The sequence below is a fragment of the Meriones unguiculatus genome, chromosome 9, assembly GCF_030254825.1.
Source record: "Meriones unguiculatus strain TT.TT164.6M chromosome 9, Bangor_MerUng_6.1, whole genome shotgun sequence".
Lineage (NCBI taxonomy): Eukaryota > Metazoa > Chordata > Mammalia > Rodentia > Muridae > Meriones > Meriones unguiculatus.
This window is the reverse complement of record NC_083357.1, coordinates 8,484,226-8,501,838: the sequence shown is the minus strand read 5'-3', so window position 1 is coordinate 8,501,838 and position 17,613 is coordinate 8,484,226. Positions and strand designations below refer to the sequence as shown.

The 17,613-nt window shown below is 44.3% G+C and overlaps 1 protein-coding gene across 2 annotated transcripts in view; it reads right to left on the bottom strand.

Moving 5' to 3' along the window:
* Positions 1–815: 815 nt before the first annotated feature.
* Rft1 (RFT1 homolog) overlaps positions 816–17,613 on the bottom strand; it is a 36,623-nt gene continuing 19,825 nt past the window's right edge. Inside the window, exons 7-13 of one of the 2 annotated variants that reach the window (XM_021635185.2) lie at positions 16,592–16,670; positions 13,941–13,991; positions 12,951–13,081; positions 11,447–11,591; positions 7,965–8,070; positions 4,787–5,036; positions 816–4,199 (exon numbers count right to left, since the gene is read on the bottom strand). In XM_021635185.2, coding sequence (XP_021490860.1) covers positions 4,032–4,199; positions 4,787–5,036; positions 7,965–8,070; positions 11,447–11,591; positions 12,951–13,081; positions 13,941–13,991; positions 16,592–16,670 — 930 coding nt within the window. In that variant the 3' untranslated portion in view covers positions 816–4,031. The remainder of the gene's footprint in view (positions 4,200–4,786; positions 5,037–7,964; positions 8,071–11,446; positions 11,592–12,950; positions 13,082–13,940; positions 13,992–16,591; positions 16,671–17,613) is intronic. The other variant, XM_060390790.1, reaches the window with a different exon arrangement.

The window sequence follows — 17,613 nt, the reverse complement described above, 5'->3', positions numbered from 1 at the left end:
CCTCAGCTCTGGGTTAGGACTGCTGGGACACCCGGACTCATGGACTGAGCAACGACCCGATTCACAGCCTCCAGTGTGAGACTGTTGGCCCACCCTGACCGTATGTGTGAGCCAATCTAACAAATCCTCTTAACATGCACACTTATCCTGCCTGTTCTGCTCCCTAAGAGAACCTGACTAATGCAGGCTGAAGGAGAAAGGAGTAAAAGAGACCCTAGGTCTTTAGGTCTAAAGCCACTGGTGCCTCCTGCTCCTTCCAACATTAGGAGTCAGTCAGCAACAATGAAGTGATGAAGTAATGAGTAACACAAACATTTGCATACTCAGGATATTTGCCTACCTTCTTATCAACTTTTTAATTTTGAGGAGCCGGGGGTCAAAATCAGGGTTTTACACATGTGAGGCAATGCCTCTAACCCTGAGCTACACTCCCAATCCTGCTTATGAAAGTTAAGACTTCCCTCCCTTCTGGAGAGAGACAAGGTATCAAAGATCTCAAGAATATGAAAAACATTTATTTTAAACCAGGAGATTCCCATGAAACTTGCACAATTCACGCACATATGACTGGGTGGTGGTGGGTGGTGGTGGGTGGTGGTGGGTGGTGGTGGGTGGGAGGGTTAGAAGGTGGCAGAGGACAGCACCTCCAGAGCCAGGAGCACTAGGAAGCACAGGCGTGCTCCTCACTGAGGGAGCTCAGGCAGGCCGAACGTGACTAATACTTACACGCAGCTAGAGGGACACACAGGCCATCACTGCTGTTGTTCTCATCAGCAAAGCCTTCCTCACTTTATAAAGGGAAGTATCCTCGAGACTTGTTTCCATGGAGAAACCACAGTTTATTTTAAATGATAAAGCTAAAAGCATGAGACTCCTCAAAATCCTTCTTGGGTAAAGCAAGGCAGCCTGCCCACTGTGGATGCAATCCTGTGTAAAGTGCCAGAGGCCATGGCTGTATTCACCTAGGCTTCAGAGAGCTTGCCAAGTGGTTGAAAACTGTGCAGGGCCTGGTCCAAAATGTCCATAGTTGAGAAGTAGGGATTAGTAATGAGGAAATGCAGGGCCATGCATTATTTCTACAAACAAGATGGCAGGGTAGAGAAAGGAGCCTTGAGCTGTCTAGCCGACCATCTTTTAATAAAATGGGCCCCAGTTACAATAGCATTGGCTGGACAGCATGGGGAGAGGTGAACAGAGAAAAGGGACCTACAGTCAACTGCAGAGATTCTCTCTCTACCCAGAAGTAAGAATCTTGTGGTTCTGCTCCCTAGACTCGGAAGTCACAGGCTGCTGATGCCAGAAGCAGGAAACTGTGGGTGTAGGCGTGACTGGTCCTTCTGGCCTGCTATAAAGAGGATGACAGGCTGGACTGAGCAGGGCAGCACCATAGTCATGTAGGTTTGCTGACAAGCTCATCCTTGAGCTCTGCCCCGAACCAGACTCTGAAAGTGTGGAGTAGACACAAGAACTTGCATTTCTGAAGATCTTGAGTCCAGGAGATGCTGGGGAAGGCAGTCTAAGGACCACATTCTAGGCTGGGGATTAAGTGGGCAATGTACTGGCAGGGTTCTACAGAAGCGATGGAGTAGTCCTGAGACCTGATGTCCACCCATTCCTGTGTGCTCATGGGACAGCAAGAAGATACGAACTGTCTGTGTGCCCCCCACTACATGGATCTACTCATTTTTCTGAGCTAGCCTGACACAGCCCCATAAAACACAACTGAAGCTCTACTTTGAGAGGATCGCTAGTTGCCCAGGGCGCCTTATATTTAAATGCTGTCCCGAATACATGCAGGAAATCCTCTGAACAGATAAAAACACATCCAGGTAGCCAGGCACACCGGCCCCGTGCCCTATCCCAGGCACTCAGGAGGGAGGAGGATCACAAGGTTAAGGCCAATCAGAGGACTTAACAAGACTCTTGTAAAGGTATGGAGGTGTTGCTCAGTGTTAGAGCACTTGCATAGCTCCTCAGTACCACAGAAGAACAAAAAACATGTCAAGGGGACTGGGGCCAATCTTAATATGCTACTGACTCATGAGGTTTGGGCGTCCTGGTATTAACTCTAAGCAAATGGTTTTAAATGATACACTTGGGGCTAGCAATACGTCTCACCAAATTAAAAAGCTTGCCACACATGTTGGCACACACCTGTAACCTCAGCACTCAGGGAGGTAGAGGCAGGCAGATCTCTGTGAGTTCGAGGCCAGCCTGGTCTACAAAGCTCCAGGACAGCCAAGGCTACACAGAGAAAACCTCTCTTGAAAACAAACAAACAAACAAAAAGCTTGCCACACAAGTCTGCAAAGCTGACTTCAACTCCTGGATCTGAGTAGGAGAAAACTAACTCCTAAAAGTTGTCCTCTGACTTCCTTCCGTGCCTCATAACACATGAGTGCCCACACCTGTACACATACACAAATCATACACACACATTTTTTTAAGGAAAATTTAAAAAAAAGGTAAATATATATATATATATATTTTTTTTCTTTGCTTTCTTTTTCATTTTGACAGAACATCACTATGTAGACTAGGCTGGCCTTAAACTCACTCTGTAGACTAGGCTGGTCTTGAACTTACAGATCCATGTTTTTCTGCTTCCTAAGTGTGAATGATGGGATTGAGGATGTGTGCTATCACACCTAGCCCAAGTACACATTCTTTAATGCACCTACTAATTATTCTTGTTGGCCCTCTAGAGGCAAGTATGGAAGATTTGGGGACATTGTGCCAGAGGATTATTGACTATTGACCGTCAAGATGAAGTGTGCATACAGGACCAAAGGACAACCATATCAAAAGGGGAATTAAGAGGGAAAAAGAAAACTACTTTACAGCCCAAAGAAAGGCTCATGATCTCCTGTGCGAGAGCATCATGCAGGGTGCAGGAAGCCTGGCTTATGAGGTAGCCTGGAGGCCACACCTCTGGGCCTGCCACTCTTGCTCGGGGCTGGAATAGAGTTGTACTGACCAGCACTGGCAATAATGGGGTAGTTAAGAGGGGTTGACTCTGATTCTTGCCATATGCAACATGTCCTTTTATAGTCTGAGGATAAAAAGTGATGGCTATGTGACTGTGGTTATTACCTGTGTGACTTCCACAGCAAAACTCAAGAAAGATGGAAAGCAGCAGCCCCTTAAGGGACAAAGTAGCCCATGCTTCCCTTCAGAGATCCCTCTTTTAAGAGGCTAGATCTAAAGCCATCAGGCAGTTTCAGACACTCGACAGTAAAGAAAACCTCTTCTGGGATGAGCTGCTCTGAGGGATACAGCATGCCTTCTGGGGAATGAGATCTGTATCTCCTGGGATATGGGTATAGCTCAGTGTTAGAGTGCTTGCTTAACATTCATGAAATCCTGAGTTCAATCCCTAGGACTGCAAACATTAGTCCAGAAATATTTCTCAGTGAGTAGCACTTTTCTTCTCTAATAACTAAATAACTAAAACCACAGCACTGACACAGGGCAAGTCATGATTTTTCTTTCTTTTCTTCTTGGTTCGTTTTTTAAGACAGGGTTTCTCTATATAGCCCCGCCTGTCCTGAAACTCACTCTGTAGAACAGGTGGCCTAGAACTTGGAGATCTGCCTGCCTTAGAGTCCCAAGTGCTGGGATCAAAGGCATAAGCCCCCACAACCTGGCTGAAAGCCACAGTTCTTCGGCCATACTTTGTTCTTGTTGGTATGTAACCTCAGGGGCTCCTTACTTCGTTCGTAGAAGAGAATAATTATTCTTGTGGCAGGGGAATGGCTAAATTGCTTTTCCTTGGCCAAATAATGTTAACTATTAATATCTAAGACAGAGTTTGTTAAAAAATATGACTTCAAAGGTCAATCACACTAAAACGGAATCCATTCATTAACAAAAAGAACTTTTGGTCTTCCCTCGCCTTGTGGCTGGAGGCCTTGGACTGGATGACACCTCTTCTCTGACCTCGTCACTCCACAGCAGGGCTTTGCACAGCAACACATGTCTAAGAACCACGCCATGCTGGTCCAGTACAAAATGTCAGAGTATCATCCAAGTCATCTCATTTTGTCACTGAGTCTGGATCCACCCAACTGAGTCCTGAGAAAGTGGATCAGCTTGGTCTCTGTGAGGAACGCTGTCCCAAGGGTCACTCCTAAGCAGATGGTGCCCACAGCAATGTGTGCCAGCCTAGCCAGCCATCCCTTCTCACAGCACAGCAATGCCTGTGGAAAGAAACCAGTGTCACTGCCAGACACACCAGGGAAAGAAATTCTCTTCCGGCTTTTTTTTTTTTAAGATTTATGTGTAAATGCATGTACATATGTACACTGTATGTGTGCTCTATGCTTTGAGAAGGCATTGGATTCCCTAGAACTGAAGTTACAGGTGGTTGTGAGTACTATGTGGGTGCTAGGAACTGAACCTGGGTCCTCAGGATAGGCAGCAAGGGCTCTTATTCACTGCGCCATCTCTACAGCCCCATCACCCGGCTCCTCAGTCAGAAGAAAGGCGGGGTGATGAGGCCAGGGGTTACTAGCACTACCCGACAGGCTAAACACAGCCATAACCCAGGGTTTTGGAACCCTGAATACTACTTAGTCAACATGGAAATGTGACTTTCTCCTGCCTCCTAAATGAACACATACACTCTCTTATAGGTGCTCTACTATGCTACCCCATAGGTCTGGAGAAGAGGAGAGGAGATAAACATTGACCCGTCGGTTCAGGCCGGGTGGGAGCGGGACGTCTGGGGGAAGAACAGTGGACAGCCTGCAGAAGCAAGAGGTGTGAAGGCTGCATGGAATCTTACCTCCGAGACACTAGTAATCCCACCACTGAGGGCAAACACCCCGAGAAGAGCTGGGGACAGACGCAGGCCAGCCAGGGGCCTGTGGGGGCTCTCTTGGAAGTAGTGATGGATGAAGTAAAGGCTTTGTGTGATCCGAATGCCCATGTTAAAGCAGTTGGCCAAGATGAAGCCCACACTGCCACACCAGCTGGTCAGGAGGTAGGATAAGACCAAAAATGAGGAAGACAGTGCCAGCATAGTAAAATTGTACCTGGGGAGACAAGCAAAGTGGGGAGGTGAGTATCTTGCCCTAAGACAAGAATATCCCACAAAAAAACTGGCCATATCCACTCAAAGAAAGCTCTCTGAGTTCACATTATTGCAGATGAGTTCCCACAATACAGTGTTTTTATGTGTGATGTGGGCAGGGATGTTTTTTATTATAGTTCTTATGCTAGGTTAAACCCAGTGCCTTATATATGGGAGACAAATTCCTTTGCCTATGGGTGCTTTTTCTTTTCTTTTAGATACTAGGTGTTGCTTTGTAGCCCAGGCTAACTCTGAACATCCTTAATGCTAGAATTATAGACCTAAACTACAATACCTGACTCAGCTCTCGTTTGTTGTTGTTATTATTTGAGACAAAAAAAAAAAAAAAGTAGCCTAGCAACTCTAACTTGAATATATATATCAGGTTGGCTAGCCTTCAGGAATCTCTCAATGTCTAACTAGGTCTATCTCTCTCTTTCCATTTGACATGCTCAGAATTAAATCCACTCCTAGCTGAACAACATCTGCAAACCTTAGGCCTTGAACTCATAATCTTCCTGCCTCAGCCTCCCAAGAGCTAAGGTCACAGGCTGTGCCTCTATGCCCAGCTATAACCTATATTTTTATAACACTGAATGCTACTTACTTAACATGAAAATGTGACTTTCTCCTGACTCTTAAACAGAACACACACAATTCAAATTATTTATACTTCTTAGGATAACAATTTATTAGATGATACTTTGTAATCAGAACAAAAATCCTGTTGAGCTGAAGTCTCCAATGAATGTGACCTGGGTAATAACACCAACTCTGCAAAAGGCTGTGGGAAGTGCTAGGGAGACTGGCAAGCAATCAATACACACGGCTCCTATGCTGTGAAGCCTAAGCTTTTCAACAGAGAAACGAACAGCACAGTGAGGCTGAGAACCCACCCAAGGACTAAGGTAACTCCACCCTCCCACCAGCCCACTGCTTCAGGACCTCACCCTGCTTCCCTTGGGAAATGATGCTTATGGATAGTGAGCCTTCCTCAAAGCAAGCGAAAGGCCTCCGGATGAGTTATGCACACTGAGCAAAGCCTAGACACTCCCTGATGTCTCCCAGACACTTGCACAGACTTCCTGGGCTCTTTACACCCGTAGTGCTCTTTGCACTACGGAGCTGAGTGGTTATGCTACTTCTTTCACTTTTCATTTCAAACACCCATCTTCCGTAATCTACAGATTAATTAACTGAGTCTTGGCACCATAAAATTACTGCCATAGTTCTCAAAAAGGCTGTGGTATAGCCATGAACCAAATCCCCCAGCATCCAGACTCTGCCTGCTTCACAGCAGGCACTCTACAAATGTACAGTTGCCGAGGGTTAAACCCTGTAGGTCCCTAAGCTGTGTCCACTGAGTTAAGTAACTAAGTAGCCTCTGAGGCCACTACCCAGGCTCTGAACATCAGAGGTAAAAAGAAAGAAGGCAACTGTCTGTTCAATGAGAATTGCATCTGACTGCACCTCAGAAGAGAGCTGCTATGTTCCCAAATGCCTGGGTCTTTAGACTGACCAAGGTTGTGGCACTACAAAAACTTGCTTTACACAGTTCACAGTAAGAAACCCACACATGCGCGCACACGAATGCACACACGAGGGAGAGCGCACAGCAGGGCCACTCACCCCATCCCACACCCGCCCTTTCTATTCCCTCTCCATTATCATTGCATCATTCTCTCCTTACAGTGACATCTGAAGATACTAATATTTTTGGTATTTAGGATATAAAAAGTGGGTGATCTTAGGTATGGACCAAAGGTATTAGGCTATTTCACATCAAAATAATGAAGGAGATTTAAAAATATACACCTATGCTCAAAGGGCCTACTGACTGACTATACAGATATGATGGAGAGAGTAGTAAAAGTAGGGTGAACCAGAAACTCTAATTCTGGGCTGGAGAGATGGCTCAGAGGTTAAGAGCACTGTCTGCTCTTCCAGAGGTCCTGAGTTCAATTCCCAGCAGCCACATGGTGGCTCACAACATCTATAATGAGATCTGGTGCCCTCTTCTAGCCTGCAAGCACACATGCAGACAGAACATTATATACATAATAAATAAACAAATCTTTAAAAAAAACCCACATAAAAAAAAAAAAAAGGAACTCTAAGTCTAACTATCTGCACAGAAGATTTTGAAGCACAACCAGTGTTGAAATTACTGGTAAAGGTTTCAGGGCACGAGGCCCAATCTGGAGCTAGGAGATAATAAAAACTTGTGCTAAAATATATACCTGACTTTGAGTCTTCTTCTTAGGAAAGATGTCACAGAGTTCCTGAGATTCTTGAAGAACCTGGTTCTCTTAAAGACCATCCAATGCTTTTAACTGCTGAGCAGTCTCTCTAGGCCCTAAGAAAAGTAACCAAGTAACCTCCCGGAGTTGAGGCCCGTTCTTAGTGATCTGAACAGGGATGCAGTAGACTGGAAACCAGCTTTTCCTAAGGTTGAACAAATATGACTCTTCCTGGATGATACCCCCATCCTCCAGTAAAGGAAGCAGAGGACTGGGCTTCTAGCCCCACTGTGGGAAACACTAGATCAACTGGGCCAGGGCAATGTGGTCTTGGGGAGGTACCACACTAGGGATCTAATGTGGCCTCTGAGAAAAGTGTGGATAAATCCATGCTCAGAATGGAAAGAAAAAGGTTATCAAGTCACTTCACTTTGACCAAAGGCAATGGTTCATAGTTAAAAGATTTTTTTTTTTTTTTAAATCCTCAAGACAGGGTTGCCCTGTGTGTAATCCTGGCTGTCCTAGACTCACTCTGTAGACCAGGCTGGCCTCAAACTCGCAGAGATCCGCCTGCCTCTGCCTCCCGAGTGCTGGGATCACAGGCGTGTGGCACCACGGCCCAGCAAAGGCGTACTTTCTAGGTTACCCACCTGTCAACCTCCTCTTTACTCATGGCAGCAAACGTGAAACACTCAGTCACCCCGTTGACGGCAAGCAGGAGGACATAGAGACAGTAGGCACGCATCAACAAGGGACCTACAAGGAAATGATCCACAGAGATTCCAGGGTCAAAATGGGCTGTACCATTAGCTCTACCACATGCTCAGAGAACTAGGTCATGGGCCCTGATGGTAGCAATGGGAGAGCACATGCCTCAGTATCCCAGGGCACTGACTACAATACTCAGGTAAAATCAAAAGGACAGTGAGGAATAAAGGCACAGGTCTCTTGCTAAACACCTAAGCTTATCTGGCCGTCAGCACAGAGGTGACACTTGCTAGTTTGAGCACTGAAGACAAAAGTGGCCCTGTGTATAAAGAAATCTCAACAGAGCAGGTTGAAAACCCCCTTTGGGACTATCCCAGGGCCCAGGACAAGCAGCAAACTCCCAAGACACAACCTTGCAGCAAGAGCCAAAGCCCCTAGTGGTACTTTTTCCTGAAATAAAGTGATATGGTATTACAACCAGCAATGATTTTTTTTTAAGATTTATTTATTTTTATGTACATTGATGTTTAGCCTGCATGTTGTCTGTGAGAGGGGGCCAGATCCTCTGGAACTAGAGTTACAGACACCCATGAGCTGCCATGTGGGTGCTGGGAACTGAATGGGGTCCCCTGAAAGAGCAGCCAATGCTCCCAACCACTGAACCATCTCTCCAGCCCCCAGCAATGAACTTTTAGTTTGTTGAGCAAGGCCAGTGAGATGGCTTAGTGAGAAAGGGTGCTTGCTGCCAAGACTGATGACCTGAATTTGATCCCTGTGACCCACATAATGGAAGAAGAGAACCCACTCCTGCAAGCTGTCCGGACTTCTACACGTGTGGTAACTATACGTGTACACACACACACACACAAATAAATAAACAAACAAATAAATAAATAAATAAATGGTCATTTCTAAAAATTATAGATCAGAGACTAGAAGCTTTACCAAGGAATTGATTCCTCTCTTTTCAGAGGCTATTATCAAAAAGAGATGAGCAAAGTAATCTCTCCGATTAACAAGTAATTTCTTTTTCTTTCTTTTTGTTGCTGTCATTTTGTTTTAGGGGGACAGGGTCTCATGTAGCCATGGATGTAGTCAAAGATGATCTTTCTGCCTCTACTTCCTGAGTATTAGTATTTCAAGCATGCAACACCATGCTCCCTGAATAAGCAATTTCTAATTAAACAAACGCCTGTTCAAACTATGACCCAGCAATTACATCCTAGGTATCCATCCAACAGAAACGTGCATAATTGAGTTCCAGGCTAGTCAAGGATACAACGTAAGATCGTGTCTAAAAACAAACACACAAACAAGCAAACAAAAAAAGATAAGAAAAACTGAATCCATGTACGAACGAATGTCAAAAACTTTAGACCAAAAGACACAAAAGTATACATGCTGTATAATTTCACTGACCTGAAATTTTATTTATTTGTTTTAGACAAGATTTCCATGTATCCTTGGCTGTCCTGGGAATTGCCTTGAACTCAGAGATGGTCTGCCTCTGCCTCCAGCACAACTCTCTCTCTCTCTCTCTCTCTCTCTCTCTCTCTCTCTCTCTCTCTCTCTCATACACACACACACACACACACACACACACACACACGTGCAAACACACACATACAAACAAAAAAACAAAACCAAAATGAACCAAACTTGGGCTGAGAGTGGTAAGAGTGTTTGCTTAGTGCCTGCAGAGCCCCGAATTCAATTCCTAAATAAACCAATATGTGCACATATAAACAAACAAATAAAGTGATAAGGCCAAACAATGAAGACATGACACTCTTTTCTGCTTAAATTAAAGAATCCTTTCTAGGAAAAGTCAAATTTTGTGAAATGCTTTTAACTGCTGAGCAGTCTCTCTAGGCCCTAAGAAAAGTAACCGAGTAACCTCCCGGAGTTGGAGGAAAAATGGTTAGAATGGGCTGGGAGGAGAGTGGTATGAATGCTTCTTGGCACAAGAAGCTCCTCTGGACAAGTCGGAGCAAGGAGAGGATGGTGCCAGGGCTGGAGAGATGGCTCAGTGTATAAAGCACTGACTGCTCCTCTAGAGTTCCCGAGAACTCGATTCCCAGCACCCACAAGGCAGCTCACAACGACCGCAACACTCTCTCACTCACACACATGCAGGCAAAACATCACTGCCCAGAAAGTAAAAATAAGTAAGTTGTTTTTTAAAAAAAAGAGAGAGAGAATGGTGTCAGAGGGAAAGCCAGCAGGCAATGTGTGCATGGGGCTGACGCTACCCAGAGAGTGCTGGGTTTGGTGGGGCTGGGTCAAAAGTAGAAGGCAATGAGCCGGCTGTGGCGGCACATGCCTTTAATCCCAGCATTTGGGAGGCAGAGGCAACAAAATAATGGCAGTTAATTTATATCTCTATGATTAATTACTCAACCAGATGAGCATGATAATGGCTGGACAGCCCCTCTTAGGCAACATCTTGTGGTTGTGTTAAAGCAGACTCTGTTTCTTGGGGACTGCTTTCAAAGGGGAAAGAGCTGGTATGAAACAGTTAGCTCCCCAGCCTCTGCATGTAAACTTCCTAATGAGGCCTCCAGCAGTTGCCTGATGGAAATGTACTGCTTACAGCACATACCCCAGGAAGGCACAAATCATACCAAAGGCTTCATAGTAAGTATTTCTTCAAATTCAACAACCTTTGCTATGGTGTAAGAACATGGTCCCTTTCTGCCAGTACCAAATGAACCCCACTGTAGCAACTGAAACACGGAAGTGGAAAACTCCTGACAGAGCCCTTTATAGTGAGGTGGGGTAGCAGAGAATCATCCAGGTTCTTGTCTAGAGAGCTGAGAAAGTGAAGACATCTCTGCTCATTGCAGGACAGAAACTGCAAATGGATGGTCAGTCGAGAGCCCAGCGCATTTTGAAATGGGTGAAAACACCCAAAGACTAGCAGGTGCAGTGAGAGTCTTTACAGCCTGGGTACCAAGTGTATCAGTGAGATATAGCCCATGCTTTCCTCCTTCCAAACCAAGAGTCAGTAGATTAAATATACGTTTTTATACTAGGCAAAGGACCCTGGATTATCTTTCCATGGCTTTTACTTATCATACACTGAGATTTACAAGAGACTCACAGCCTGCTCTCTGTTTTCCTCCTTCACTTAGAGGAAACACAGGTAAGTACCTGGCAAAATACATTTTAGGGTGAGAGGAAAGCCAACAGCAAGGACTCATCACGTCTTCAAGTGAGCATGAACAGACCACCCTGGTGCGAGCCCCAGCTGTGTACTGACTGTACACTACGAGTGAGTGAACAGCCCAAAGGCACAGCTATTCAGAAATTCTCCCCACAGTGCACAGAAGTCAACCATGTGTGTATATGGCCTGAATTTCATGAGCCACTTCTATTTCTCTTTAGAAATCAGAACAAACCCCTTCCAAAGTCTAGCACATACCCGATCCTGAACTAAGCATGGCTCCTCCATAGATGTCCAGAGCCAGCTGAGAATAGGCAAAGCCAAAAATAGTGATGGTCAGGCCAGTCAGCAAGGCCAGCTTGAGGAGGGACTCCAAAACCGCAGCAGCCATGGCAACATCCTCCTGGGCCAGGGGAAAGGGAAGGAAGTCAGCTGAATCTGAGCTGAAGAGCACCTCATGCAGGCCTGCTTCCCAAACCACAGTCTGACAGCCTGCCATTCCAGCAAGGGCAAGCAAAAGAAGAAGTAAGTCGAGTCTCCTTAGGTGGCGGGTGGGTGGATGTGTGTGTATGTGTGTGTGTGTGCCTGTTTTCAACTCATTTAAGATAATTTCCAGTGATGCTGAAGAAACTGCCAGATCTGTCCTACTTCTAACTGATGTCATTGTCAATGTACACGTAGGAAATGTTCCTAAGTCAAACTGAGAACCAGATCTTACTTTCAGACATTGGACATAAATAGCAACTTGTAAGTATTTTCTAAGACATGTAAGCAGCAGGCCCAGATTGCTTTTCATTGCAAAGTAAGTCAGAGGGGGCAATGGGGAAGGCTCCTCAGATAGGAGTGCTTGCTCTGCAAGCATGAGGGCCTGAGGACCTGAGTTCAAATCCTCAGCACCTGTGTTAAAAACATTTTTAAAAAATAAGCCAGGCATGGCTTCATGTGCCTGCAGCACATAAGGGATAGGAGATGGGCAGATCCCAAGAGCTTGCTAGCCAGCCAGCTTAGTAAAAATGGCGGTTTCTGGTTCAGTAAGAGACCAGTCTCAAGGCAGAAGGCAAAGAAAATACAGAAGACACCTTGTTCTGGTCTCCACATGTGCACTCATATGGTTAAAAATCTTCTAAAAGTCAGTCAGGATTTTCAGTGGTCATAGGGCTGAGATCTAGTTCAGCTGCAAGAGTGCCTGCCTAGCATACATAAGGCCCTGAGGTTGATCCCACACACTGTATAAGCTGCTTGTGGGGACACACATCTGAAATCCCAACACATGGAAACTGAAGCAGGAGGCTCAGATCAAAGCCATCCTTGGCAACACAAGACCGTCTCAGAAAAAAACAAACAAAACAAAACCCCAAGAATTAATTCATTAAGCCAAGAGTAAGGTCACACAGGAGGACAAAGGGATGAGACACAAAGGACAGGCAGGAGGAAAGGAGAGGTAGGCTCTGGGCCCTGCTGACAGTAAGAATGTGGCAGAAGGAGGAGCCGGTGCAATGGCACATGCCTTTAACGCCACTGCTTAGTTAGTGGAGGCAGGAGAATCGAGAATTTCAAGGTTTAACGTTGGCTACAAAGGGAGTTCAAAGCACCGAGGAATACAAGACCCTCATAAAAAAAAAAAAAAAAAAAAAAGAAGAAGAAGAAGAAGAAGAAGAAGACAAGAGGGAAATCTAGAAGGAAGCTTCAGGAAACTGAAGGAAAAGGACCACCCCACATCTCTTTCCATTCACCTGAGAGATGACATGAGAACCAACCTTACCTGCTTCTGAAGCGTGGCATCCTTTTCCCTCTCTAGCACCTTAGCAAAGAATATATAAAAACTCTCCTCTATTGGCTGGAAAATTAGCCTGGCTACAAGGGACCCAAGATTATTCACTATGTCATATACACCTGCAAAGCAGAAAGGGAGAAATAATGATCACATTAGTTCTTAATTTTCACAGCACTATATGAAAATTATTTTTCCAATTTAATATTTAATTTAATTTTTTAACCTTCTTTTTTTTCTTTTAGATATAGGGTCTCATGCAGCAGGCTGGCCTGGAACTCTCTACGTAGTCAAGAAAGCCTTGAACTTCTGATCCCCCTTCTCCACCTAAAATGCTGGAGTTATAGGTGTGCACCACACACCTACTTTCTGTGCTGCTGGGCATTGAACTCAGCTTCATATACGCCAGGAACACTCTACTAACCAAGCTGCTGCCCCAGCCAGAGCTTGTAAATTTTGAGATAAATTATATATTCACATTGTCATTGAAGAAATGGTAGATCTATGTGCCAAACAGTAACATCTTGCAAAACTTGTACGATATTCAAGCACGATCCTGCCATTAATATAGTCAAGACAGAGGTCTTCTGTCATTAGTCCTTTAAAATGTTGTCAATGTGAAACTGATTCTTATCAGTTTGATGTGATGCTTCCTTCTAGATTTCCGCCTCTTTTTTCTCTTTTGCTACTTTTATTTCCATGACTCTGGTATCACATTGAAAAATAAAAAGAAAACAAACCCTGAAAGACTTATCCAAGCACACTGACTGGGAGTAGATCTTTGTGACCTGATGATAAGCTATTGTCTCTTCTCTTCTAGAGCCCCACCTCTCAAAATGGGTACCAGAGATCTGTAGAAAGCTAGAGAGTGAGATTCCCAACAAGACTGACACTCAACTCACACGACAGGGTATCATCAAAGACCTAGTATTTATTAATGGTATCCATCTTTAATTAAAACACTACAGACTTACATCTTACCCTGATCGCCAAAGTTCAATACATTCAAAAATGTCATCACATACCGCTCGCCTATAAAAGAAAAGCAAAGTAATTAGCATTTCAAATGCAACATTCATTTCTTCTTTCCTTTTCTCTATGACATATGTTTGTTTCCAACTGGGTGCTGGGGTTATAGGTGTGTGCCACCATGCCCAGGTCCAGTTGACAAGTGCTCTCAGAGAAACATCAGATAACCAATTAAAGATCAGTTCAGTGTCCTAACACTGATTTCACACCATCTCACAACAACAGTTTAGAAAGTGCTGAGGTCTTTATTGACAAAATCTTGAAGACACATTAAGAACAGGAAAAAAATATTTCAAAAACAGCCTATTAACAATAAAATATGGGGAGATTGCTCAAATGTTAATAGCAAAAATGACTTCCAAGTCTTAAGGGAAGCCTCCCTCTCTCTCTGAGACAGGATTTCTCTGTATAGTCCTGGCTGTCTTGGGAAATCAGGCTGCCCTCACAGAGATCCACTTGCCTCTACCTGGGATTAAAGGCAAACGCCACCGTGCCTGCCTTGAATTTTCTTTTCCACAAATGAAACACCCTGGCCATGACAGAGACAGCACAAAACAGTGGCCACAGTCCCACAGAGCACTTCTCATCAACTGGCAACTCCAAAAGAAAAGCATTACAAGGCCAGGTTCCCTCTTCTCTCAAGACTCCTCTCTGATCTGTCTCCCTGTAAAGACAACTGTGTGTGGCAGGGACCCCTGTGAGTCCTGTCAGGTTTCTATCTCTGCGCTTCTCTGACTCTAAGTTCAAACAGTTCTAGCTTTATGTAAACACAGTCAGCCTCTGTATCTGAGGGTTTGTGATTCTAATGATTCATCTAACTGTAAACAAAAAAACATTCCAAAAAATGCACCTGAATTGAACATGACTGAACACATACAGCTTTACTATTATTATTATTATTATTCCCCAAATAATATAGTATAATGTAGCTTTATATGGCATTTGCATTGCACTAGGTACATCTAAAGCATAAAGAAGGGCACATCTAAGTTATATGCAAAAAATACACATTTTATACACAGGTCTTAGATTTTAGTACATCTGAGATTGGCCAGTAACCAAAACCTGATACCAAGAGACAACTATATAGTCCCCTATTAATCCCTGAGTTCACACCTTCAAATAGCTCATTAGTATTTGCCAAAAGTCCAGGCTCCTAAATTCTAAATCTGAGGCTTCTTCTTCCTTCCTTTTTTTTGTTTTTTTTTTTTTTTTTGTTGTTGTTGTTGTTGTTGTTTCGAGACAGGGTTTCTCTGTGTGGCCTTGGTTATCCTAGACTTGCTTGTAGACTAGGCTGGCCTCCAGGTCACAAAGATCCGCCTGCCTCTGCCTCCCAGAGTGCTGGGATTACAGGTGTGTGGCACTGTACCGGGCTTTTGAAGCTTCTTATATGCTAACTCCCAGCTATCTTTTGGGCTTCCTTTCTCCAGCTTCACCCCCTTCACACTGTCATCTGGAGTTATCCCTGCCTTCCTGCATTTTGCCCTTCTGTAGTTCTGGTTCAGTCTGTACCTGTTCAGGCCTCTCCCTGTTTTCTGGCAGGACAAGGCTCTCCTTCACATTCTACAAGCTTCCTTGGGGCAAGAGACCCTTTTCAGACATCCACATCTCCTTTCCTCTTTGGTGTCCTACCAGAGCTTTAGGAGATGAGGGGACCTCAAGGAGCTTGTGCTGACTGAGTTATATCTCCAGGCACAGCCCCACACCACGCTGAGCACCTCCCATTAGAATGAGAGAAGGAGCTTCTTGAAGCCTGTTATTTCTCCGTCTTTGTTCTTAGCACCCGACATAGTGTCCAGGAAACTTGAGGGCAGAGTGAAGATACACTCTCACTGCCACACACAAGAAAGACAGTTCTTAAAGGGTTGAAACATAGAAAAAGTTAGGATAGGATAATGAGATATGTTTTTCTTTAATTTGTTTCCTATCATTGATATAACACTTTTATAATAGATTTATTAAATGCTTTAATATGGACTTTTCCAATTATGTTTTGCTGCAGTTTGAGTGCTGAAGTGTTCCTCCAAGTCCCACGTGTTTAAACTTTAAACCCAGTCCATGGTGCTACTGGAACCCTCAGGAAATGGGCTGTGACGGAGAAAGGTAGGTCCCTGGAGCATACCATTGAAAGGTACATTTAAAGTCTGTCCCTTCATGTCTGTTTCCTAACTGTCTCCTCTGCCATACACTAGCATCATGATAGACAGCCTTACCTTGGGCCCAAGCAACAAGTCTCAGTAGCCGTGAGCTAAAACTGTGGGCCACAATAAGCCTTTCTTCCTTTCAGGCTGATCATCTCAGGGACCCTGCCCCAGTAACAGAAAGCTGACTAACTAAGACTTGGATTCCTCATCCCTAAACAGAGGAAAATAAAATCTTTTGTAAAGCCATGGACAGATTTAAAGAAGACAACTTAAGTAAAATATAAAGTTAAATAGCTATTGGTTCCCTGTCTTTATTTAAAACAAAATGAAGCAAGCATATTTCTAAGGATCCTCCGCCAAGGGGCCCCAGACAAGTGCTCTGGAGTCAGCCATCCTGTGACATCCTTTGCTTCTTCTATGAGCTTCCAGCTGCTCATCATGACCTTTTACTTTACTCACCTTCTGTCAATATCTGTTTCAAGAAAGACTGTTTGAAAAAACTCCAAGTCAATTTAGCCTCTTTCCAATTGACAAATGCCTAAAAGAAAAACAAAACATAAAACAGAATTTCCAGCACTTCAAATCTAAGTACTACCTGAGAGCCTATAAGGCCCAACCAGACTAGTTCACACTGAATCTTCAATCAGTACTAAGAACACAGAAGATATCCAAAAAGCAGCAGAAAATAATTTATATGGCAGCTATAACTTGAATCTTGAATGGTTCTGAAGGCCATGAGTTAAAAACCTGGTCCTCAGGGGGATCAGACTTGAAGGTGGCAGAGCCTTTCAGTGGTGCCCAATGAGAAGGGCTTGGGCTACTAAGAGTATGCTCTGCAGGGCACCATGGGACGCCAGCCCCTTCTCTCCTCTCCCTTCCCAGATAGGAGGGAGACTGCTTTAGCTCAGCCATGTACTTCTGCCACAATGTGCTGCCTTGACATGAGCCCAAAGCACCAGGATCATGGGTGGAAATTGGATGGGCATTTTATAATCTCAGTACTCACAAGGTTGAAGCAAAAATATTCTGAGTTCAAGGCCAACCTGAGCTATAAAGGGAATTCTAGGCCCCATTTCAAAACAAACAAACCTCAAACAAACAATTAGGAGTTGGGGCTCCTGTAATCCCAGCACTCGGGAGGCAGAATGGAGGTCTGACTTCCTTCAAGACCATTCTGGGCTACAGTGAGTCTGAGGCCTGCTAAACTAGAGTAAGACCTTGCCTCTAAACAAAACTAAAACTACACCAACCTTTCATCACTATTTATTCCAGGTATTTATTCTAATAACAGAAAGCTGACTTCCAAAATTGGAAGGCAAAGTTTTGGGTATTCCTAAATCATCCACAAAGAACCCCAAAGGATTGTTGCTATCCCTTTGCGCACTATTGAGGTCCAGACGGTACACTGACCACATCCAAAGCACAGTTCATGCTCAGTTCTTTATATATATGCATATGAAGCTAAGGAACAAACTCCACTC